Below are 26,508 nucleotides of genomic sequence, written 5' to 3'. Positions count from 1 at the left end.
TTTATTTGATTTTTTTATTAGCACATTCGATTTAAGGGTAGCACTCAAGACATTTTGTTTATCGAAACGTCAAACTTAAAAGAGAAGAAGAAGCATACAATTACAAATACCTTACGAAATTATTTATTTTTCAATTGTTCAATATATTATTGTTAATTAATAGATTTATTAAATACTGTACACCATTTGGAACCTCTTTAAAATTATATGGTTACGTTTTTTAGTAAAACCATTTAACCGGTAAATATTAATATTATTTAATGTATATTTGTGATTGAAATCCTCAAAAGACATATATCTGTATATCTTGAAATAGCACCCAGAGATTAGTAACTAACAACTGTAAATATTATTATAACACTAAATCCTCATCTGAATTATTTTTAGTTGGGTTGTTAAGCTTAGGCAATTACATATATGCAAATAAATTGTTTATCAATCATCACATAACCTGTAGTTAAATATTTCTGAATCATTTCCAGTAAAATATTTCCAGTTCGCAGTTTTATTCCAAGTTAATTTGCTAATTTTATTTGATCTATTACATTAAGGTACTATTAAACAAAATATGAAATCACTATACTCTATTTGATACATCTATTGTATGTTGTTCTTTTCATATATACAGTTCAGTTTTACTTCATGTCTGCTATATTTTCTATGTATGTTAGTTCTAATATATCATTATAGTTACTTTTGGGCTTAAGCTAGTCCCACAATCAATTGTTATATGGCTTGTAGTGGTTTGATATATACATTTAATTTTTTTTATTCAACTTTTTTTGTCCAGTAAGTTAACAAAACATATTATTAAAATCCTTTATTTTTAAATGCATTTCCATATTAGTTTTAAATGTGACTTGACAGCTTCTTGACTTACTGAATGGAAGTCAGTCAGATTTCTATTGAAATCTGTAATCTGTGGAAAAGTTTACTTCTTGAATAAATTTTTATTTCAAATTCAGAGTTCCAAATATGTTACTAAATTTACTTATACTTTTTTTTAAATAATTTTTATCTACAATATTCAAACATAATATATTCAATAGTTAAAAGGAATTACAATTTTATATTTGAAACAATTCAGTAGTTAGGTACCATTGTTAAAAATTATGCCTAGCATATAAAAATTCTTTGAACATATTTTGGTAAAATAATTATTTTGTTTTCTTTTATATTTTATTGTAATTAATGTCTCTATTTTAGGTGCAATATAAAATATGGTCTACTTAAGTTGTAAAAATGAAATACTGCAGAAATGGAAATACAGATTTGAATACTGAAGATTTTTGTTAGTACTAATGCATTTATGTTATAGTTTAACACTGCAATAAGTAAGCTTTGCTTGTTATTTAATACTATATTTTCAAATTTATTAAAACTGTTTATTAAATAATTATTTATGAAAAAGGTATAAAATACACTTGGGTTGTATTCATTAAAGTGTGTACCTATATAAAATTCTTGTGGGTTTTAAGGGTTCATTATCTGTGCTTATCTCTCTTTTATTTAAAGGGTTTTCGCACTTTATGAAAGAGCAGCAGCAGTTATTCTTCCAATATGTAATTCAGGTATCATTTATGTCATCACTATCATGTCCAGTTTATGGATTAATTGGTGTGTTTGTGTATATTTTTCATGTTTAACATTTTATGATAGTTTATAAGTTGGTTTTAGGTGTGAATTATGCAGTTATATCTAGTATTGTGTTTAATATACAAATTGTATTAAAAAACAATTTTCTTCTCTTAGAAAAGTCTTAATAACTTCTAATAGGAAAATAGCATCTTCTTCTTCAGGTGCCCTGTCTGCTGTGAATATTGGCTATTAACTTGGCAATTCTGATTCTGTTTACTCAACTTCTGAATAGTTCAACCTATGTGAGCATGAAAAAATTCCACAGATTTTAAAGACATGAGTATCGTCTCTTACCTGCCCCCACCAGTTGTCTATTTTTCCCTGGATAATCAATTAAAGTAAGCATCCGTTACTCTTAAATTTTCACTAACAACTGTAAACCACATAAAGAAAAAACTATGAAAATTTCTATTTTCATAGTTTTTATTAAGATTCATCTATAAACTAGCTATTGCACTTCACACATTCTTCTTAATGACGCCTATATGACCTTGGCTTAACTCAGATTTGTTATCTAGTATATTCAATAAACTAAACATTAGTTTTTTTATGGGTATTTAATACTTGGGTTTGTTCTTATCCTGACAGTTTCAAAATTCTTTCAATGTACTGAATACGTTTTAAATATATAAGTTTGTAAAAAGGGCATCATAATAGTGCATTTATTATATTGTTTTGTATGACTAGAATAATGTTGTACATATTTCACTTAGATTAGTTCTTTTATGTACTAATATAATACTTTATTACTTTTTTAGGTATCTATTAGAACAAGAGGCTTTAAATAACATTGGATTAGATAATAGGAAATGTACTGATATTTTTTAAGATGAACATAGAAAATGATATTCATAATCACTATCAACAACACTGGTTTAGTGCAGGACTTGAGGTAATACACCCTGATATTTAAAATGTTTTATATTGAATGATTTATTCAAATGAGGTAAAAATTTTGTTCAAGAAATATTTTTGTAATTGTAGTGTTCATTCAAATTACGTATTCCTATCAGTAAACAATTTAATGTGCTAGCCAAACAAGGTGGTACTGAGTTGTATCATATGATTTTTAAAAATATTTACTTTTTGAAACTAAGAATGTAAGAATTTCTTGAAGTTTAACTGTGGGTAAAATTTAATGTTCCATTGAAGAAAAACGTGCTAAAATAAAATATTCATTAACCAAGATATACATAACAAAGTATTTTGAATAAAGTAGCATCATCATAAGTTTTTCAAAACATAAAAACCTACCGTTTAAATCATTCAGAGTCTGAGGAGCTACATGTGCTTCTTTCGTCATCTGAATTTGTTATTATTGGTTCGTTATTGGTCTCGATTATGTTGTCCAACTTCCACATTTTGGACTTGACTTTTTGTTCAACATGTTGCACACATTTATGCCATATAGTTGAAGTAACATTATTTATTGTATCATAAAAAATATTTTTGATGTCTTTAAATTTAGAAGTATTGTTTTTGGCTGCAACATAATTTTTCACTTTTGCCCAGATGAGTTTAATTGGATTGAGCTCAGAATGGCATGGAGGCAACTTTTCAAAACATCAATAAATTAAAATATTGGTTTCTCTCACCTTTACCCAAGTGATTACCACGAGCTATTTTTACTTTTGATGAATAAATACTTTAGATGTTTTTGGATACTATAAAGCTTACTACACACTATAAAATTTATAAACAATAACACGACCAGTATAATAACTCAAAAATAACCTTACAAAACACAAAATTTATTAACTTATAACAAAATAATGATAGACCACCACACTACAAATTGAATATAATCAGACTGAGTAGTTTCATGTCATCAGACAATTATGCTCGCTCAAGACGATAAATCATATTTAATAATTTAATAGCTTCCTGGTGAATGAGAAGGCGAATACCGTCAAAACAAATGCCTGTCAAGCTGCTTATGTTGGGAAATTCCAATGTGAATAGGGTTTAGTGTCATCATTATGAATTTTTGTCTATTCATATAGTCAGCACTATACTGCCCTCTACAAAGTAATTTACAGAAATTTTGTTTCTAAAAGATTAGAGATATTTCAAATTTTAGAGATTGGTTTATAGTTTACAGATGGCGATAAATTTCGTTAACTCTTTTGTTGTGTAATTTTATATTGGTATTTTATGCTGGTTAATGCTGTTTTATGCTGTAATGGTATTACAGCAGCTTATAAAAGAAATATGGACACAGAAATCCCTCCCCAATTATTGGAATATTAGAATACTTTGCACCATACACAAAAAAGAAGATATCTTTGAAAGTTCTAACCACAGAGGAATTACGCTTCTAAATGCAGCATATAAAATATTTTCCACAGTAATATGTCACTGTATGGCACCAGAAACGATCCTCCTAACTCCTCAAAGCAGAACTTGAAAAGGCATATAACAAATGTCAACTCAGAAATGATGCCCGAAATAAGCCACGAAGAAATAGAAAGAGCATTAAAAGGAATAAAGCTCCTGGAAGCTGAGAGTTTAAAGAGCTGAGAATATAAAATCAGTTGGTAAATTTAACAAAACTAACTCTTGAAAAAGTTGAATGTAGAGTACAAATTCAGGGGGAACTGTCTGAACCTTTTAAAACAAATAACAGGCTGCGCCAGGGAGACCCTCTCTCCTGTATACTGTTCAATCTGGCTCTGGAAAAAGTAATATGTATGTCACAAATCACAACCATTTGTTCAATATATAATAAATCAGTGCAAATCCTTGCCTATGCTGATGACATCTATATTGTTGGGAGAACAGAAAACACTGTACGAGAGGCATATGCAGCATTTAAAGAATTAGCTACAAAAATGGGTTTAATAATAAACACCAACAAACCGAAGTGTATGAAAATAAGCAGGCAACCACAAATCCTACGATCACTTGTTATAGAAAATGACCACTTGTTATAGAAAACGACGTCATCGAAGCAGTGAACGAATTTGTATACCTGGGAGTGCTCCTTAACACTGAAAATAATACTACCGCAGATATATACCACAGAATTTCCACTGCCAATAGATGCTATTTTGGAATCAATCTCCTCATTAAATCCACAATTATATCGAGAAATACAAAAATAAAACTCTACAAAACCATAATACGCCCAGTCCTAACATATGGTTCAGAGATCTAACAAAAAGTAATGTTTCTAGGGGAATCTATGGAGCAGTGAATGACAGTGGAGTGTGGAGGAGACGATACAACTTTATAGAATATACCAGGAACCAGATATCCTAAAACATATTAAGATAGGACATCTGAGGTGGATAGGGATGTAATGCGGATGGAACAAAATGACCCAGCTAGAATAAGGCTCCTTGATAGAGCCATTGGTCAGAGAAGAAGAGGAATACTCAGAACAAGGTTCTTTGATAACAGCAATGAAGGCATGAGAAAAATGGGAATACATGCTTGGAGGAGTAAGGTGATGTATAGGGACGACTGGAGAGAAATTCTTGAGGAGGCTACAACTTATGCAGAGTTGTAAAGTCAGAATGATGATTTTATGCTGGTTACAGTTTTTTGGATAAATTCGAAAAAAAACTTAATGAATAATTTTATGTAATTCTAAAAACTTTTATAATATGTACTTTACAATTATATCTTTTTTCTATATAGTTTAGTTAGGATTACTTCAAGTATTAACCTAACCTTACTTTTTTAGAAATTTAAATTGGAAGACAGATCTAGAGAAGAAAAAATAGAAATAACAAGACACGAATTCCGTAGGTATATCCACCAAATAGTTAGAAGTGACGTGGGCAAACCTAATTTATTTGTAAATTTATCTGAGAAGCTCATAGACGAAGTCTCTCCTATCATAAAAAACGGGTATCGATCTGGAAGCAGTCGATTAGTTGCTCCTAGAATGTGCGAAATCAAAAAATGTTCAAAGCCAGCGTTGCCTTGTACCAAACATTGCATTTTGCATATTATGTTCAATCCCGAACAAATTCTATTCGAGTATTGTACTGCCAAATTTTCAGATAACACTCAATGTTCTACACCTGTCCTTGATATATCCCATGAACTTCCCTTATGTGCAGAACATGCAAGGAAAAGGGTAAGTATTTATGTTGTTCGATAGTTTAATAAATTTGCAGTCTGAATATATAAGCCAATATCAAGTTCCAGAATTTACAAGTTCAGTTAGTGAAAGTGTTTGCTGACCTGCAGAATGTAATTATTTATGTAACGAGTTATGAAGTAACAATAAACTTTTTTTACCATAAATACTTCTGAATGCCATAAATAATTTTTAACATAACCTTCATGTAATTTTAGGACAACTATAAATTATTTCAAGAAGGAAAACCTAAAAAACTTAAGAGGAAAGTGAAACTTTCAGCAATGATTAGACCACAAAAAAGAAATAAAAAACGAAAAAGATCAAGTACAAAATCGGAAGAAATGAACATATCTTTATCCAATAGTTTATTAGATACGTCTATTAAAACATCTAATTCGGGTAAATATAATTACTTTTATAATTACATACAGTGTGTACAAAAAGTAACCTAACTTGCTAATATTTTGATTCCTGATAGTTTTACAAAAAAGTTTTTAATAATTTTTTTTTAATAAATCATGTTATCTATATAGGTTAATTAGAAATATACAGAGTGCACAATTACTCCAAAATAATGTAAAGGTATATTTTTAAATGGTACACTTTGTATATCGTGTCACTTTGGAATGCACCGTCCTGCTGAAACCAAATGTCATGAAAATTGTTACCAAACACATTCTTTATTGCAGGAATTACTTGATTTTGCAACAAATCTAAATATTTTTGTCCCTATAATACCTGCCCAAATATTAACTTTGTGTTCTGATTTACGTTACCGTTTAACATGAATGTAGTTTCATCGGGAGAAACTTATTTTAAAATGAGGGTCCATATCTACATTTTTCATTAATTTTTTGAACACACTGACTATGTGAAAATCATGCGTGGAGTGAGGCAAGGCTGTATTTTATCTCCTCTAATCTTCAATCTGTACTCTGAAAGAATATTTATCGAAGCTTTGCACGAAACAGAAAAAGGTATTCTACTAAATGGTTGCCGGCTAAACAACATCAGATATGCAGATGACACCATAGTATTTGCGGACAACTTAGAAGACCTTAGAAGTTCTTATGAACAAAATCACGTATTACAGTCAACAATATGGACTCAATATAAACGTTAAGAAGACAAAGCTTATGATAATTAGCAAGAAAAGGATAACAGAAGGTCAACTCTACGTCAACCAATCCGCTGTAGAAAGAGTGACGCACTACAATTATCTCGGCACCATAATAAATGAAGAATGGACCAACAACCAGGAGATTAGAGCACGCATCGGAAAAGCTAGATCCACCTTCAATCGGATGTGGGTCTTCTTCAAGAGTCACAGCCTCTCTCTTGATACAAAAGTAAGAATGCTGCGATGCTACGTCTTCTCTGTCCTTTTTTATGGTGTTGAATCGTGGACCTTGAACGAAGATATGTGCAGAAAACTGGAAGCATTTGAGATGTGGCTATATCGGAGAATGCTTAAGATCATATATCACAAGTCACAAATGAGGAGGTCCTCAGAAGAATGAATAAGAATCGAGAAGTACTGACCACCATCAAATCTCGAAAGTTACAGTTCTTGGAACATATTATGCGAAATGAATCCAGATATACTCTCCTTCAAGCCATCCTGCAAGGAAAAATATTTGGAAAACGAGGTACAGGAAGAAGAAGAACATCTTGGTTAAAGAACCTCTGAATCTGGTTCAATACAACATCTGTGCAGCTTTTCCGCGCTGAGGCAGATAAGATAAAGATTGCCATGATGATCGCCAACATTCGTAACGGATAGGCACATCAAGAAGAAGAAGAAGAAGAAACATGTTGATATTTTTATATGTAGCTGATCACCGACGGAACTGACGTAACATTATAGACTACTATGTCCGACGTGAATTTGACAGGCGATTAATGTAAACATGATTATTCCCTATATTGTAATATTAAACAGGTAACATTATATATTAAGTCAATAATTTAATATATTCTTTTTGGTAAATCAATAAATTCGTTAAATTTTTTATATTTTGCATCAAGCCACATCAGTGGCGTGCGATGCGCAATTGTGTACCTGTAAAATATATACGTTTTATATGTTTTTATGTTATAAAATTAATAATTTTTGAATTTTACAATGTTACATGTCAATATATCTTCTATTCAAATGTAAATAGCAACGAAAATAAATTATTGTTGTACATATATAGGTACCAAAAGAATATTTTTCGTACTCCACTGACATTTCAGAAACAAGAGTCGTGCATTGTTACTAGCTACTTTGGACGCAAGTATTTTTTCATAGGTTCTATCCTTAGTATCTTATATCGATGGCTAATGCAGAAACATGTTTTACATAATATTAATGACAATGATACATGTCTTCTTCTTCTTCTAATGGCGCTACAACCCTTTGTGAGTCTTGGCCTGCTTAACAATGTTCTTCCATTCTGCCCTGTCGGATACTTTCCTTCGCCACTGCCTGATGTTCATGGTTTTAAGATCCCTCTCTACGTCGTCTATCCATCTTTTACGGGGCCTTCCTCTTGTTCTGTTTCCTTGGGGCTTCCATCTCTGGACTACTTTTACAGCTCGATTATCTGGCATTCTTTCTAGGTGACCAAGCCAGTTTAGTCACAATGATACATGTATTTGACATTTTAATCATTCGTGACAATAATAAATGACAGATGACACAAAAAGTGCATACTAGTATTTTTATCGCAGATAATATTTTATAATATTATTTTAAAGCCGTTTTATTTTTTTATTTTTAAAGCGTAAATAACAAAATAATAGAACGAGTGATGGAAACTTAATACTTGGGAATAAAACTGTCAATCTACGGAAAAGTGGAAGAAGAAGTACAAAAACAAGTGAACATGGCAAACAGAGCAGCAGGATGTCTCAACAACACAATCTGGAGAAACAAATACCTCACAACGGAAACGAAAACCAGGATATATAAATCAACAATAAGACCGATAATGACGTACACAGCGGAAACAAGAGCAGATACGGCGAAAACACAAAGACTACTGGAAACAACAGAAATGAAAGTCTTACGAAAAATAACAAACCAAACTCTTAAACTCAAACCACCTAACTACTCGGATTTCTCACTCGCGCGCTTCTCTTATTGCAGGCAATACTATACTCATCGCGTTTGTATGTAATAATCTTTATTTTGATATATATATATTTTGATTCTTAAACAGATGGGTGAAACTTGCTAAAAAAATAATTAATATCTTTTTGATTAAGTATAGCTATGAACATTTTGATGGGCAATATATGCAAGACGTATTTGTCTATGTACATATGAAATTAGATAAAAAAAAATGTTTCATTCGCTCAACAGATGGGTGAAGGTCGATCTATAAAAAAAGATTCGGATCTTAGACTGTAACCATATACAGTGGTGTTAAAAAGTTTTGCATCACCTAAGCGCCTTTTAAGTTTTTTGTATATTTTCGCTAATTCATTTAAAGTTTGTGCTTGTAATTAGCATTATCGGTATACTTACTAATGTTTTTTTAATTACTAGCTCAAAATTCTACAGAAAAGATTAAAATAATCTGATTGAAGGGATTTCCCATAATCCGTGAAAATTATGAGGTGATTATTAAGTCGTTAAAGTACTATTAAATTGAATCTTAATGACAAATTTGCCACATATTTTGACTATATAAACATTGTAGTTACCCTAACACATTTATTCGCTCTTTGATTTTTGATAAAAAGGTCAAAATGTCATCCCAGACCAAACAAACTAAATTATCGGACGAAAAGTGTTTTGAAATTATTTTTCACTATAAAAACGACAAATCTAGTCGAGAAATAGCATCCGCAGTAAACTGTAATCAATCTACAGTAATTAGAGTCATTAAGAAATATGCCGAACAAGGAAAAATCGACGACAGACCGCGTAGTGGCCGACCAAAGAAAACTTCTGTTCGGGATGACGCTGCGTTAAGAAGAACAAGTCTGGCAGACAGAAACCTTAATTCCACCCAATTGACAAAGCTGTGCTCTGAATCTACACATGTAAGCGTATGCACTTCCACTGTGAGAAAAAGACTGCTTAGTTTTGGACTTAGTAAACAATTAACTAATGTTTGTATTTTGAGAACGTTTTTCGAAGTGGAAATTGAAACGTCAATAAACGCACTTTAACCTTTAATCGTGGCTTATTCCCATTTAAATAGTAATTACTTTAAAATGCCACAAGAAAATAGCTTCAGAATAATGAATTTGTGTTTTGACTTACCCTGTATTAGATTTAAGGAGTATTAGGGTCATTTTTATGAATGTTGACAATCATTTATAAATTATGGCTACAACAGGTCGTTGCTTTTGTACCCCCTTTCAACTATACAGGGCATTGAACTTGTTACGATTTTCATTGAAATTTGATTACAACTTTTTTAATACCCTGTATAAAACAAAACAATTTTTATATTTGTAACGAGGATGAGAAGCGGATTTTAAATTTAGATAAAATACAGGGTGTTTCATTTAAAAAACATGTTTGAGGCGGTACATGCGGTGTTATGGAATACCCTGTGTATTTATAACTAATTTTAAAATGTGAAGCTTATAGTTACCTCCTATTTTTGTAAATAACTTTTTTTGTTATCTTCTATAATAACAGTTATAACAGTCTTTGTCACAAAAGTTAACCACCCCGTATATTCCATTAGCTGATTAATATATTTTGTTTTAGATATTGATGATATAACGGAAGCTGATTCGTCAAATCTAGAAGTTGAAGATATTCAAATAGTCGATCAAGTTCTCGGTTTGAATGGAAGTACTTTACAAACACAACCTCACCTTTTAGAAGAAAATGACATAAATAACGTGCTCAATACAATAGAAGTGGACGAATTTGATGATTTCTTCACAGGTAATTATATTATTGGAACACATGAAATATTGAAACAGACTAATAAACTTTTGTGGCAGTCATTACATTCGTTTGCGTAAGATTTTTTTTGGTAATCGATCTTTTCATATTCGTTTAATTATTTCGGTTGTAATTTGGTTAGGACTTGTGGTTTTATTGGATTTTGCTAAATTTCTACAAAATTGATAATTTGACTATAATACTAATATTTTGTTAAGCCACTCTTGGCTTTAAGAATTTTAGTCACTCTCCTTGGTCTGCTATTTATTTTTAAATGGTCATTGCGGTTCCAATGAAAAATAATTCTCTCTCTCAACTGAACCTTATTGTTATTACTTCTTCCGCTAATTTCCTTTTTAGTCACTCCCAGAAATTTTTGATGGGTTCATGTCTGGGGAGTTTCCGAGCCATTGTAATAGAGGAATTTCTTGCCCTATCAAAAAACTTTTAATGCTTTTATCCGTATGGCAATGTGTTTTATCCTGCATAAAAACCTTGCGACCATTACTAATCCATTCATATATTTGTGTAACCCATCTTGTTTTCAAGACTCAGACGCATTGTTCCTTCTACCACATATAAACGACCCATTTCTTTGCAACTTATTACAAACCAGATCATCACTGAGGTGCGATGTTTAATTGTTTTTATTACCAATCCTTCTCATATTTTCCCCTTGACGTCTTCGGACAAATTGGGCATTATCATCCATAATTTGTATTAACTTACTTTTTGCCAATCATCAGTAGTACAGTCTTTATGCAAATTGGCCTAAGCTAAGCGATTCTTGAGCATTTGAGATGTTAGTTTTGGCTTCTTAACAGACCTGCGAGATTTGAACACCATGTTTTACAAATTTACTATACCCCGGCGTACAATGGCCTCCAATACTGAACACCCTGCTTCTTTCAATTTATTCTTTGTATCCCTATGGTAGGCTCTTTTGTGTTTTATAGCCAAATTCTTTAAAATTCGTTGCCCCCTGGGGGAGAAAGCTCTCTGTCACACCGAACCGACCAAACAAGATATTTCTCTTTTTCAGCTTTTGACTCAAACTTCGAACTGACGATTGACGTACAACATATTTTATTGCTATTTCTCTTTGACTGTATATGGTATTTTCTAATAGAGCAGTAACAGAAGAGATTTACCCAATATAAAGATCTTTATATTTACCCATCTGAAAAAATTCCAATCTAAGATTAATCCTCGTTTTATGATCAGAAATTAACCAAATTCAAAACTAACATTATTGTAGAACAATATCATCATTCACTGCTGCAAATTTTACAAAAGTTAAATAACAATCGCTAATTTAAGAAAAAAAAGCTAAACTTGGAAAAAGTCGAGTTACTGCACATTTTTAGCACATTATATTGCCATCTGTCAAGTTTTGACAATTCAATCAAAAAGTTCCACCATTTTTAACTTAATTATATAGCATAATTATTTACTAATTGTTATGTAACCCACTCAGCAGCTCTGTATCGCTGAGAAGATACTTTTAAGACGATTGGAATTCAAAAAACTGAAATTTCTAGGGTTAGCAGGGATTGTATATCATGTTCTGTAATTGTTTATGTTTTCTTGTTGTGACATATCGTCTTCGAACAATTCTTGAATGTATTCCTTGTATTTCTTTAATTTGCGTGCGATGTCTGAAGATTATCTTTCTGTTTATATCAACCAAGCGATATAAACAGAAGGTGAGTAATATTACGTTTATTATTGAATCGTTTTGTGTAATTTTAAGATGGCGTGATTTCCCTTTAGCTGTTCGTATCTTTGTTTTGGTTTTTTTCTGTATGGACTTGTATTCGTTCAAATTGAATATTTTCTATTTACCGGTGAAACTAGGTATAGTTGTCTAGGTGCTGAATTAAAAAAAAAATAAAAATACTTCCACTTCATACGCTTCGTTAACAAAAATTGCAAACTTTACAACAAATGGTAAACCGATTGGCTACACCACCATCAAAACAGTCAAAGGAAAAGTTATTTCCGCAAGACAAATAAAGCCATTGAATAACTGCCGTATGAAGTGTAAAGAAAGATTTCACGAGAATATATGTCTTCTTTATCGACATTCAGGATAAAGTTACCTATCGTCCTAGGAGAATTCAGGATGTGTACTTCCTATAAGTACCATTTGATAATACATGTCCAGCAAAAACCGATTTGCAAAGGTTGCTTACTCCGCACTTTGGATGAAAGCCCAAATTTTATGATAACTGTAGAATTAAAAAAGAAAGCAAGTATTGCTGGAACCTCTACAGAAAACAGACGAGGTAAACACATCCCAAAACAAACTGCCTACTGAAAAACTTAAAGAAATAAAACAGCGCATTCTGTCTTTGCCACATTATGAGTCGCATTATAGAAGAAAACAAACTCAGAAAAAATATCTTCCTTTACAACTCACACTACATAAAATGCTTCAACTGTATGGATTTGGATTAGGTAACATGGCGATTAGTAACACGCCATGTTACCTAATCCAACGGTAACTTTAACATCATAAGTATTTATAAGATATAATGTCGAACAAATGTAACTAATTATTTGTTAACGGGTTTTTACCCATATATTTAGTGGCTACATTCATGTACTCCTAGACACCGATGATGGAATGATGTATTCCGAAAACGTTTTGTCTAACACAGCCCGTTTGGGTTTTTAAATATATACCTTTTGTAACGATGAGTCCAAGCCATCACCGTTAAACCAGCGTGCGCGCGAACCAACCCATGAAGTAGGAGTGTATCGACAGTAGAAAGGGCAAAGCTCCGCTATATAAACGGCAACATTTCCTCACAGAGACAGAATCGACAGGTGTTGACTGAAGGTTCTCTCTTCCCTACCCCGGCTTGCGGACGTGTTGAGTTCACAAGTTGTTTCCTTTTCTTTTACCGTCTTTACCCGAAAAGCGTGTTGAGCTTTTCACTACCCGTACTCTGAAACAGTCGTGTTGAGACTGTCGAGGAGTGTCCTATTAACCCGAATCACTTAAGGGACGTGTTGAGTTCCTTTCCTTTCTTTATACCTATCGTCCGCTGTTTTTAAATCGATACAACGTTACCCTAAAATTTCAGATACACACTCGTTTGCCGATAAGACCAGTTCCATATGACAAGGTCAAGCTTAATTTGAATAAATAGGCCAGGTACTGAGAAGACTAAACTAAATTGTAAATATGTACATAAGATTTTTGTCAATTTAATTTAAGGAAGACAATAAAGTTTTATTTTTATTTTGAACTCTGTCTCTGACTGTCTAAAAGCTACCCGGATAGTGACTCCCACGAGAGGACGTCACAAATGGCGCCCGAGCAGAAAAATACGTTTTAATCAATAATACCGACCGAATTCCGAATTTTATTTTCATGAGACAGTACTACATTTCAAATTTTAATCAAAGACAAGGTGATTCACAGTTCAAAAATGACAGACGCTCCGGAAACGTCGAAGGTTAGTTGGGTGTACCTATTAAAGAAAGACGAACTTATAGCCGAATTAACAAACAGAGAACAGCCGACGGAAGGGAATTTCAGCGAGTTAAGAGCGAGATTAGTTGCGATCATCAAGGCACCAACTCAAAAAGGCCAAAACCCAGAGGAAATAGAAGAAAACCAGATGGAAGACAGACAAAGAAAGATGGAAATAGTACGCAAATGGGGGTTACACTTTGACGGTTCAAGAGACCCAATAGAATTCATAGAACGGTTGAAAGAACTCCAGACAGGTTACGGCCTACAAGACACCCACGTTTCACAAGCTCTACCAGAAACATTAAACGGGAAAGCATTACTATGGTACAGAAACAATAATAAATATTGGAACGAATTAAAAGACTTCGAACAAGATTTCCGCAATTTCTTCGTTTCCTCCGTTCTCACGCAATCTCTGGAAGCTCAAATCCGGAACCGACTCCAACGAAACAACGAAGGTGTAAAAGACTACATCATTGATATTCAAACAATGATCAGAAGACATGGTGAATTCAATCACCAAGAAGAACTAAACAGGATATACACCAATATGAACCCGAAATACAAGTTGTATATAAAGAGGCAAGACGTATCGTCAACACAGGACATCATCAGACTAGCGGAAGAATATGATATGGTCCAAAAAGAAATATACAACAGAAACAATACACGGTGTGACTGGACACAGGCAAATAGTCGTAATAACAAAATACAGAATTTCGACAGACAGACTTGTTGTTGGAGATGCGGCCGCAGAGGCCACAATAGAAGAAACTGCAGAGCTATTGCTGTACTCTTCTGCAGTCATTGCGGAACCCGAGGAACAACTTCCAATAACTGCCAATGTAGAAGCCGACCGGAAAACTCCAACAGGACTGGACAAGAAGGAGGCAACCCAGTCAGCATTTAGAGTCCTCCCTAACAACCTCCAGCTACGCACACTATACAGATCAACGAACCCACACAACGATAACGTTCAGCAACGGTAAAAAGTTAAGAGCACTAATAGACACAGGAGCCCAAAATTCGTTTATAGGACAAAAAGGTAAAAAAATATTGGAACAATGTGGAACAAAAAGCGACAGAAAAGCTTTAAAGATCACGCTGGCAGATGGAAAAACCAGCAACATAGAAATCTGTTTTACAGCAAAATGTTCCATAGACAACGTTTGGAGAAAAGCCAAGCTACATTTTTTACCAAACCTAGCTTCAGAAGTAGTACTGGGAATGCATGAAATAACAAGATGGGGCCTTGATTTATCAAACATCTTAAATAGAAATCGCGTAAGAAGGAGAGAACAATACCCAACCAGGACAGAACACGGATCCAGATCGTACAATGCAGATAATAACCGAATACCGACCAATTCCAGGGTCAACGAAACACCAACCGCAAGATATCCGCTCCAACAGAGAAGCAAAATATATAACAAAACGACCCACCGACTACCGACCGATACCGCGGTCGAAGACCAGACCGAAAATATACCGACTACCGACCGATACCGCGGTCGACAACCAGACCGAAGATATACCGAACTACCGACCGATACCGCGGCCGACGACCAGACCGAAGATATTCCGTCATACATACCGGAATTCACGAACAGTCCGAAACGAGAGCAGCTCGACATCAGTACTACACTAAACAATACCGAAAAAAAACAATTACAGGAATTGTTACTAACAGAATTGGAGAAATTTAAACAAATTAAAGGAACAACACATCTAACCGAACATACAATAAAACTCAAACATAATACACCGATCAAACAAAGATACAGGCCCCGAAACCCGGCAATGCAGAAGATCATAAACGATGAGATAGATAAGATGCTAGAAGAGAACGTGATAGAAAAATCCAATAGCCCATACAGTTCCCCCATCGTCCTAGTAAAAAAGAAGGATAACAACGGATACAGATTTTGCATCGATTTTAGGAAAATCAACGACATCTCAGAAAAAGATGCCTACCCATTACCGTACATCAATCATATCCTAGAAAAGTTAAAATCTGCAAAATATTTTACCACGTTAGATCTAAAAAATGGATATTGGCAAGTACCACTTTCCGAAGCAAGCAAACCCTTGACCGCTTTCATAGCACCAGGAAAAGGACTATTCCAGTTCAAAGTACTTCCATTCGGATTACACGCCGCCTCCGCTACTTTTCAACGATTACTAGATACAGTAATCGGCCCAGAAATGGAACCACATGCATTCGCCTATTTAGACGACATAATAGTACTGGGGAAAACGTTCGAGGAACATATGGAAAACTTAAAAGAAGTACTTCACAGACTACAGCAGGCCAAACTACGAATTAATATAGACAAATGTAAATTCTGCAAAGAAGAGATAAATTATTTAGGCCATGTAGTAAACAAAACGGGAATAAAAGTGGACGACAACAAGACAAAAGCTATAGTCGAATATCCCGCACCAAAAACCGTTAAACAACTACGCCGATTTTTGGGCATCATCTCATGGTATAGGAGATTTATAAAAGATTTTTCACGAACTGCAGCCCCTTTAACAAAGCTACTAAAGAAAAAACAACATTGGACTTGGGACAGAGACCAAGAGGAAGCATTTAACAAAATAAAATTACTACTGACACAAGCTCCAATACTGATCTGCCCGGACTTCCAGAAAAGATTTTTTTTACAATCTGACGCTTCGAACCACGGTTTAGGAGTAGCTTTAGTACAAACAAACGACGAAGGACAGGAACAAGTCATCGCTTACGCAAGTCGAACCCTAACAAATGCCGAAAAAAATTACAGCGTTACAGAAAAAGAACTACTAGCGATCATCTTCGGTATAGAAAAGATGAAACCCTACATCGAAGGATACCCATTTTCAATTATCACAGATCATCAAAGTCTACGATACTTACAAACAATGGAAAACCCTACAGGTAGAATAGCTAGATGGGCAATGCTGCTGCAACAATTTGACTTCGATGTCATTTACAGAAAGGGCTCCCAGAACGTCCTGGCCGACGCGCTCTCTAGAGAACCAGTAGATCTGGTTTGCATAATAAACGTAGAAGATGTAGAACCCGACGAATGGTACAATAAAGCTTTAAATAAAATCCAGACAAATCCGCAACTATTTCCAGACTACTCTATCAAAGATGGACTTCTCTATCGACACTTCTGGGACAAATACGATTTAAAAGAGACAGAGGTATCCAACCCCTGGAAACTATGCATCCCAAACCACAAGAGACAACAACTCCTGGCAGAAAACCACGAGCAACCGACCGCAGGACATCTAGGAATAGCCAAAACAATAACCCGCCTAGCTAGAAAATACTACTGGCCAGGGATGTTTAAAGACGCCGCAAAGTTCGTCAGGAACTGCAGGAACTGTCAGCAATTTAAGCCGCAACAAAGCTTAACTCCAGGCCGCATGCAATCTACACAAATTCCGCCACATCCATGGCACACCGTTTCAACCGACATCATAGGACCCCTTCCAACATCCAGCAAAGGAAACAAATATATAATGACATTCCAGGACACCTTTTCAAAATGGGTCGAAGCCATACCGATCAGAACAGCAACGGCAAAATCAGTCTGTCAGAACTTAAAAGATAAAATCATTATGAGATTCGGATCACCCAAAGAACTAATATCAGACAACGCAAGAACATACGATAACAGGGAAGTACGAAAGTTGCTAGACGAATTCCAGATTTCTAAAAGAAACACTCCGCCATATTCTCCCCAGAATAATCCAGTAGAAAGAACAAACAGAGTAATCAAAACAATGATAGCTCAGTTCTGCGATAATAACCATAAGAAATGGGACACGAGCCTTCCAGAACTACTATTCGCATATAATACAGCTAAACACGATTCAACGGGTTTCTCCCCAGCCTTCCTGAACTTTGGACACGAACTAGAAATTCCAAGTAAAGTCGTAAACACCCCAAACGACACACAACATACCGATCAAAACATAAAATGGCATAAACTACGAGAAACATTCGAATTAGTACGTACAAACCTGGCAAAAGCTTTTACAACTCAAAGCCATTACTACAACTTACGACGAAGAGAGTGGAAACCCACAATAAACAACAAAGTCATGAAAAGGGAATACCAACTCTCAAATGCCGCCAAAAATTTTAACGCCAAATTAGCACCGAAATTTTCAGGCCCATATACTATAACAAAAGTGTGTTCTAATGTAATATTCAAATTAAAACACGACGATAAAAACCGTACAATAACAGCTCATATCAAAGACCTAAAACCCGCATTTACCGATTTCCCTACTCCTTAATCAGTCCAAGCACTTACAGTCAACACCAAGTAGTGACAGTATATTTTAATACAGTTTACAGTTACCTTCAAATACAATGTCAGACACATTAGAAATATATTACAGTGACATAGAAATGGACGGCACAGTTACGCCGCCACCATACACCGTTCCAGAAGTAATATCACCATTAGGGAACACACCAAAACCTAACACCCCGGGCAAAGGCTGCGAGCCCCTGATAAAGGCTATTTCCAAATTCAAGAACCTTTTCGATGAACCAACCATGGGCATCACAAAAATTCAGAAAGTCCAGTCAATTCCAGTGTCAATCCCGCTGCTCTCACTAGTTCCGCCGCAGCATAAAGGAAAAAAATACAGACTGAGACTCCCGAACCAGGTGCTGAGGATAAAAACCAATAATTGAAGCCCCACGAAGGAAGACGTTTTTTTTTAAAGAGAGAGGAAGACGATTTTTTGTTTAAGAAGACGATATTTATATTTTTTTTTAGGGCGGACATTTTTTATTTCGATGTATTGTAAATTTTTTTTTTAGGGTAACCAAGTACCTGGCAAGGAATAAAAATAAAAAAAAAAATTTTGTTCCAAAATTTTTTTTTTCCCCAGGAAGAGGGGGTGTAACGATGAGTCCAAGCCATCACCGTTAAACCAGCGTGCGCGCGAACCAACCCATGAAGTAGGAGTGTATCGACAGTAGAAAGGGCAAAGCTCCGCTATATAAACGGCAACATTTCCTCACAGAGACAGAATCGACAGGTGTTGACTGAAGGTTCTCTCTTCCCTACCCCGGCTTGCGGACGTGTTGAGTTCACAAGTTGTTTCCTTTTCTTTTACCGTCTTTACCCGAAAAGCGTGTTGAGCTTTTCACTACCCGTACTCTGAAACAGTCGTGTTGAGACTGTCGAGGAGTGTCCTATTAACCCGAATCACTTAAGGGACGTGTTGAGTTCCTTTCCTTTCTTTATACCTATCGTCCGCTGTTTTTAAATCGATACAACGTTACCCTAAAATTTCAGATACACACTCGTTTGCCGATAAGACCAGTTCCATATGACAAGGTCAAGCTTAATTTGAATAAATAGGCCAGGTACTGAGAAGACTAAACTAAATTGTAAATATGTACATAAGATTTTTGTCAATTTAATTTAAGGAAGACAATAAAGTTTTATTTTTATTTTGAACTCTGTCTCTGACTGTCTAAAAGCTACCCGGATAGTGACTCCCACGAGAGGACGTCACACTTTTACAAAGGATTTTAATTAATTTTTTAATATATGGTATACAGCCAAATACAGGAACGTAGATTCCTTGTGGATAAGCATATAAGTTAGACATACATATCGTGCCTAACCATATAAGTCATGCAAAACCAAAAATACGCCAATAATGCGATAAAAACTATTTAGACAATGTTTTTGGTATAATTTTAAACAAATAGAGCCAACTATTTTGCAAAAATGCCATTGTATTTACTCTTCAAATCATTTTTTATCTCTCCTGTAAAAATCACATTTGACTTATTTGCCTTTGTCCACGAACTAATGAATTAAATTACAAAATTTTTAAAGCGAAATTTAGAACTGAAAATAAAACCCATATTATAGTAGTAAAGTCAAATATGTTATTCTATAGTTTGGTTGGAATTTCCTTAATTATGTTAATTATTTATTTTTTTGTTTTAGTTAATCGAAATGGGGAGTATGAGCCTTCTAGGGAAGAAACGGAGGAATTGGAAAAGGCGCTGGCCGCCGTTGATAACGACGTAAAATCCTTGGAGAAGCTGAGCCAATCTCAGGGCCTTCTAGACTCTCTTTTGGATGAAAACGCGCTAAGTGAAACGTTAGTACAAATTCCAGAAATGTTCCATAACGGATATACAACTTGTGGTGGTAATGTGGTTGCACAGACTTCGTCGTTTCTTCTTCCCGTGGACAATCAATCACATTCCTAACAATTCCAAAAAATAGTACAATGTTTTAATTTTAACCGTCATATAATGTCATTGTTTATTTTATTACGTTGCATGCAGTGTTAGCGTATGATAGACTAAGTTGTAAGAACTACAATATTTATTAACATTACATTAATATAATTTTAGAAATCCGTGTTTTATTTTTGTAAATTATTTGGGAAATTTAAGTCAACTGTAATAAGGATTTTTAGAGGTGAGTCAGAGTAAGTAAACAATTGGGCATTGTTGTCTTTCGATAGTATTATAATAGTATTTTAAGTGAATAATTAACTATATAACTTATTATTTATTGAATCCTACTAGCTGACTTCGCGTTACCGTATACACAGGTAAGCGGTCCCCCACTCTTTGCGCTCTATCTTAAGAAGGGTTGAAGGTACATAAAAGTACTTGAGACAAAAATTTAAGAGAATTTTCCATTCTACAATTTTTCTTACCATCTTAAATGTCAAAGTGTAAGCGAAACGAGATATTTGCAGAAAACTCATTTTCGTGACCTTTGACCTTTAATATCTTAAGTCGCGGACACGTGAGTATATGAGACTTTTGAGGTAAGTTTTATACCATCAAAATAAAGACGTATGCAAATTTTCAGCTTATTATCTTTCATTCCGAGGTTTGCCCCCTTTTTTGCCTTATTTTACTGGATTAACAGACAGACGTTCAAAGTTATGTTTGGTAGATTTTCATGCAGCTTCATATATTGGTTTTGTTAATGTTTCTAGTGCTATTTCTATTTCTTGTCTAGGTCTATTTTTTATTATAGGATTTCTTTGAAAATATTCCATTATTCGTTAGTCTTGGACGTGGACATTTTTCTGATGGAATTGTCATTATTGCTGCAATGATCTGACGATAGGTCTTCATTAGATTCTTTGCGCAGTTATTCTTTTGGTATTCCTTTACAGTTAAAAAGTCAAGTAGATGGGCAGTCTATTTTGATCGGTTGACTAGTAAGTTTAAGGTGTGTAGGTTGAGAGATATTTTACAGTACCTGGCCAAATTATTAGGTCAAGCAAGGAAAAATTTACTATATGAAGTTATTTCTATCATGATTATGAATATATTTGAAAAAAATTACTGTTTTCTTCTTTTTTGTGAATATTAACTCTTAGGTAATTAAACTGTACTAAAAAAGTTAACAAAAAACTTTTATTTATTAAAAAAGTATAATTTTTACAAAATAGGGGTAAATTTAATATTTTGTATATACGCCTTTATTAGGCAAATATACCTTTTTCCAGGTGTTGTAATGTTGTACCCATTCGAAACGTTTCTTTATCATAGCCGGAGTAAGCCTTGGTTTTCGAGCTGGTCTCCTAGATACTAGTTTGCTTTCGACAACAAAGTTTCCGACGAACTGTTCTTTCTGAAACACAAAATTCTTCATCTCTTATATGCTGGGTAAGCAGCCACAAAGGTTTCTTTCTGTTTACTAGGCAAATATTTCTTATTTTGCGATCAGTCCTAGGAGTAGTCACACGATGTCTTCCGCTGTGACCCTTAAGCTTTGGATCCAAACTGACTCCAGACGCAATTTTCTGTTTTATATTCCTTACAGAAATTCTTGATGCTCCTACCATTGCTGCTATTCCACTTTGAGACATTTGTCCAGCTTTTATGAGTGCAAATACCTAGCCTACTCGTTTTGGTGACAGATCAGCGTTTTTCTCCATCTAAAAATGTGTAATACCCTTAATTATACCGATAACTTCACCACATATGTTTATAATCTAAAAAATAATAAAAAAGGGATAAATCACTTACTTCTGCAATAAAATTTCAGTTCAAAACCGTTTAGAATTCAAATGTTCACAGACAGTATTGGAGGTTATAAAACGCACACTAGTGGACAGTACGCAATGCTGTCTAGAAATGGCGGATAGGGCGATGTTGCCAACATTAAAATAGTACAATAATGTTACCATACTATATTAAATGTTGCTATGCTAACAAATAATGACATCCCTGTTGATAAAAATTATTAATTTCAAAAAAATGCAAATGTTTAATGCTTGCCCTAATAATTTGGCTAGGTACTGTAGTTGCTACTTCTTCTTGGGGGGAGGGGGTAGGAATAATCTTGAGCCGCAGCTCTTGTGTTTTGAATTGTATTTGCCACCCACTAAGAACCTGGGTCCTAATGATCTAAAAAGTGTTTCAAATTCATTCTTGTTAGTGAAATGCATAGTAGGAAAAAAATGATTTCTGTGCAAACTGAAGGTACTTGTAGGAAGTCTTTTTCGATTTTAGGTAGTTCGGGAAGTTTTAGATTATTCCTAAGTATTATTGCTGCTTCGCCTCTGGGGTTTCTTTTTGCATCAGGATGTGCTGCGTTGTAGACATTATGCGAGGTAATTTTAAATTGTGCACCGGCGAATAAGGGCATCTCAGAAACTAATAGAATATCTACTTTATTAGTAGCTAAGAATATTTCGATTTGTTGTCTACGTTTTAGAAGTCCATTTGCGTTCCATTTAGCAATTCTTATTCATTGTAAATGCCATCAACTCTTTTTAGTAATGAGTTCTCTTAACTGTTGTATTTCTAGTGTTGATAGATTTATTATTGGTTGTTGGTTTACTGTCAACTCGAGATGATTGTGATAAAGTAAAATTGACTGTCTTGTTGTTGATTTTCGTTTTGGAAATCATTGTGGTTGGTGTCACTGACTGTGGCGGGCATTTGGGTGTTTTTTGTTTGTAATGATTTCACATTTTTATTTGGGTATCTTCTAGCTTGTATCTCTAGATAAGATTGGCATTTTTCTAATTAACTCTAGATAAGATACATTGTGGTGGATTTCCATCATTTTTATGTTTTTCGCAATTCTGGTAATCATGATTTCCAGCACATTTAACACATCTATACGGAAATGTGTATTGATTTCTTGAGTGGCCGTAGTTTTGGCCACGTTTACACTGTATTATATGGGGTGCTTCAAAGCTTATTTCAGCAAGTCGTAAGTTTGTTATTCCAAAGATGTCTTTGTTGTTTTCATTACGTTTCAGATCGATAAAGAATAGATTTTTGTGTTGCTTGTTTACCTTTAAGAACATTCATTTTGATTTTGTTTGATTTTTGTCTGAATTGAAGTACTGTGGTGGATATTTTTTAAAACGATCCTAAAGGATTTCTCTTCAGGGGGTAAAGATGTTTCAAAACCTCGTGGACCTCGTAAATACGCATGCCCGAAAAAATAAATGGACCCTAAAAACATTTACCATTTTAATTTCATAGGAAGTTAGGCGACAGAGTAGGATTTGCACGTGCTAATAATGTCAAGTATTTCCAATAAACATGACATATTATGCTTCTCTAATCTTAAACATTCCAGTTACTCAACGCATTTTTATTTTATCTCACATTGGAAGATGTAATAAAAATTTACGACTTCCGGTCTTCACTGTCGATAAGAATTGCTGTGTAAAAATGTAAAATATTTACATTGCACTAATATGGCTTATAAATAAACCTTTTAAGAACTGAAAAAAATCTAGAGGACAAATAAATAAAAAACAAATCAATGTATGATAGAAAAATAATAGGATTTTGGTTTTAACTTCAGCAAAATATGTTTATATGAGACGAAAACCTCGAATTCCTTGGGAAAAATATTCCCATAAGATTTTTTGGATATTTACTTTCATAAAATAACGCAGAATAATGTTCAAGAGGTAGCTCATACAAAAAGTGGTCCTAATTTATTAAACAGTTTTGTATAAATCCATTTTTAGGTTGTGATAAGGGCCTCAAACAACTAAAAATAATGTTTTTAAATTAAATAAGCCCAAACTAAAGTATCAGACACTGATAGAACAAGGTTTGGTGAATTCAAAAATAATTGTGAGTTTTTTAGCCTTCAATCATCATTTTTCGTTTTTTTTTTCAGTTTTAAATTGTTTATAAGTTGAAAACGATCAATATTAGAGAAAAATTACAATTCACTTTTTTATTCAGAATGATCCAAAAAATGATGAAATATTAAAAACGATTGTTCACAAAAAAAAAAATATTAAAGCTATCACTATCGCAAAAATTAGTTCGTCTCTGTCTCGCTACGATAACGCACTGAAGAGAACTGCATGTAAAATGAAATGAAAAAGACAGTCAAGATTTCATTTCACGTACAAATCGTCTATGTATCTGTTTATACGTATTTCGCTTTAATAAAGCTCATCAGAACAGTTATTCATAGGCGTTCTCAACGTGAAAAATAAATCTTTTCTGTCTTTAAGAAGCAACAATAAAATGGCTTCGAAACGGACGCAATATTAACATCTTTATCAACGTCTGGCTATGCCTTGCAATTTTTAGAAGGCTCAGATTAAGGCAGTTATCTGAATTGTGTTTCGAAACTATTTTACGGATTTATTATCAGATGTCGCTATTGCGTCCGTTTCAAAGCCATTTTATTGTTGCTTCTTAAAGACAGAAAAGATTTATTTTTCATGTTGAGAACGCCTATGAATAACTGTTCTGGTGAGCTTTATTAAAGCGAAATACGTATAAACAGATACATAGACGATTTGTACGTGAAATGAAATCTTGACTGTCTTTTTCATTTTATTCGGATCTACTCTGTATGAGTACAAGAAACCAATTCGCTAACGATTTCTGCTTAGTTGAGGAGACATGTCGTGGAATGCAAATTTTAGATTCCCCATGTCTCTATTAACATCTTTATCAACGTCTGGCTATGCCTTGCAATTTTTAGAAGGCTCAGATTAAGGCAGTTATCTGAATTGTGTTTCGAAACTATTTTACGGATTTAAGAACTGCATGTTTTTAGCAATGCCAATGCCTGATAGTGTTGTTTCGTTCGTAGATCGACGTCAATAAATGGTTACGTCAGGTCCACGACATTATGAATTATCTTTACAAAAGTATTGAACACTATCTTATTTTGTTCAAATGATTTTCTGAGGACTTTGTAATCATCCTCACTTGTTGTTACTTGAATTTCCAGTTTATCTTGGTGTTTTGTTTAACCCTTTCATTACTGTGGGGACATAGGGGAGAGTAACATAAGATGGGACACTTTTTTTGTTCCAACGAATTTTAAACAATCATTAAGGCAAATGAAAAAACAAAATATGGAAACAGAAACTTTATAACATTGACAAGAAACATTTTCATAGATAATATGTAAAAAAACAAAACTTTTTTTTCTAATTTAAAATGCAAAAAACTTTGCAAATGTCCCATTTTAGGCAACCTATATCCTAAAATGGGACATGGGGTTACTCAAAAAGGGACACTAAGTACAACAGTTGATACATGTGAAATAAAGTTCATCTAAAATTCCACAAGTTTCATTTGCCCAAAGGCAACAGTTTTTGCACTGATACCAGTCCTCTTTGCTAGATGCGTAAATACATTTACACACTGCACACAACTCCTTTTCTTTGCGCTCTTTTTTTTGTTCTGAGTCTAGCTTTCTTTTGCCTTTTCCACTTTTATTTTTTGTATTTTCATTCGCTTCAAGTTCATTTTTATACGGAGACTCAGTAAGAATGGTTGATGGTAGGGACCTATTAGAATTCATTTTCTTTTTTCTGCTCCGGGCTACTGGAACAGGACTTATCTGCAATATGCTGATATGCTTTTTCTGAGATTTTTCACTTTCGTCCTGGATTTTTGATGTTGAAGGTTGTGGATTATTTAAGATTCCGGCGTTTTCCTTTGATTTTTTCTTATTCGGGATATTTAGTGACTGATCTTTACCCAGAATGGACACTTCATTGGTGTTACTTTCAATAACTAGAGGGGGAGGGGCTTCAGTTCTGTCGTTTTCTTCCAAAGGTAATTCTGTCGTTTTACTTGGGGCAAATTCGTATTCCTGAAATATGTCGGGGTTGTATGGCCATATGCCAGCTGCTCTAAAACCATTCATAGCAGTTTTAACAGAGGCTGCCTGTGAAAAAGCATCAGTTACCGCTGCAGCAACCTGATATATGCCAAAAGTACGTCCAGGGTGGTTTTTCATCCATCTATTTAGCCCAGCGTCGTAGAATGTCATAAAAGGTTTAAAAAATGACACATCTAATGGCTGCATTTTGTGCGTGCAATGAGGAGGCAAGCTTAAAAGGATAAGATGGTTTTCTCTTGCAAAATTGATTACG

The 26,508-nt window shown here is 34.1% G+C and overlaps 1 protein-coding gene across 1 annotated transcript; it reads left to right on the top strand.

The window, feature by feature from the left end:
• Positions 1-85: 85 nt before the first annotated feature.
• LOC140432615 (uncharacterized) lies at positions 86-20,514 on the top strand. The gene is made up of 7 exons (XM_072520643.1): positions 86-240; positions 1,207-1,334; positions 2,397-2,530; positions 5,327-5,725; positions 5,947-6,130; positions 10,446-10,628; positions 20,094-20,514. Exons 3-7 carry the CDS (start codon positions 2,468-2,470, stop codon positions 20,360-20,362), a joined length of 1,098 nt encoding a protein of 365 aa, XP_072376744.1. The 5' UTR covers positions 86-240; positions 1,207-1,334; positions 2,397-2,467; the 3' UTR covers positions 20,363-20,514.
• Positions 20,515-26,508: the final 5,994 nt, after the last annotated feature.

Source organism: Diabrotica undecimpunctata, chromosome 1, assembly GCF_040954645.1.
Source record: "Diabrotica undecimpunctata isolate CICGRU chromosome 1, icDiaUnde3, whole genome shotgun sequence".
Lineage (NCBI taxonomy): Eukaryota > Metazoa > Arthropoda > Insecta > Coleoptera > Chrysomelidae > Diabrotica > Diabrotica undecimpunctata.
This window is presented reverse-complemented; position numbering and strand designations above follow the sequence as displayed.

What these genes read in the sequence shown, in the direction of transcription:
- LOC140432615 (XM_072520643.1), top strand. Translation starts at nt 2,468, where the DNA reads ATGAACATAGAAAATGATATTCATAATCACTATCAACAACACTGGTTT. An exon ending in CAGAACATGCAAGGAAAAGG is followed by an intron (nt 5,726 to 5,946) that starts GTAAGTATTTAT and finishes ATGTAATTTTAG; the next exon opens with GACAACTATAAATTATTTCA. An exon ending in ATTTGATGATTTCTTCACAG is followed by an intron (nt 10,629 to 20,093) that starts GTAATTATATTA and finishes TTTTTGTTTTAG; the next exon opens with TTAATCGAAATGGGGAGTAT.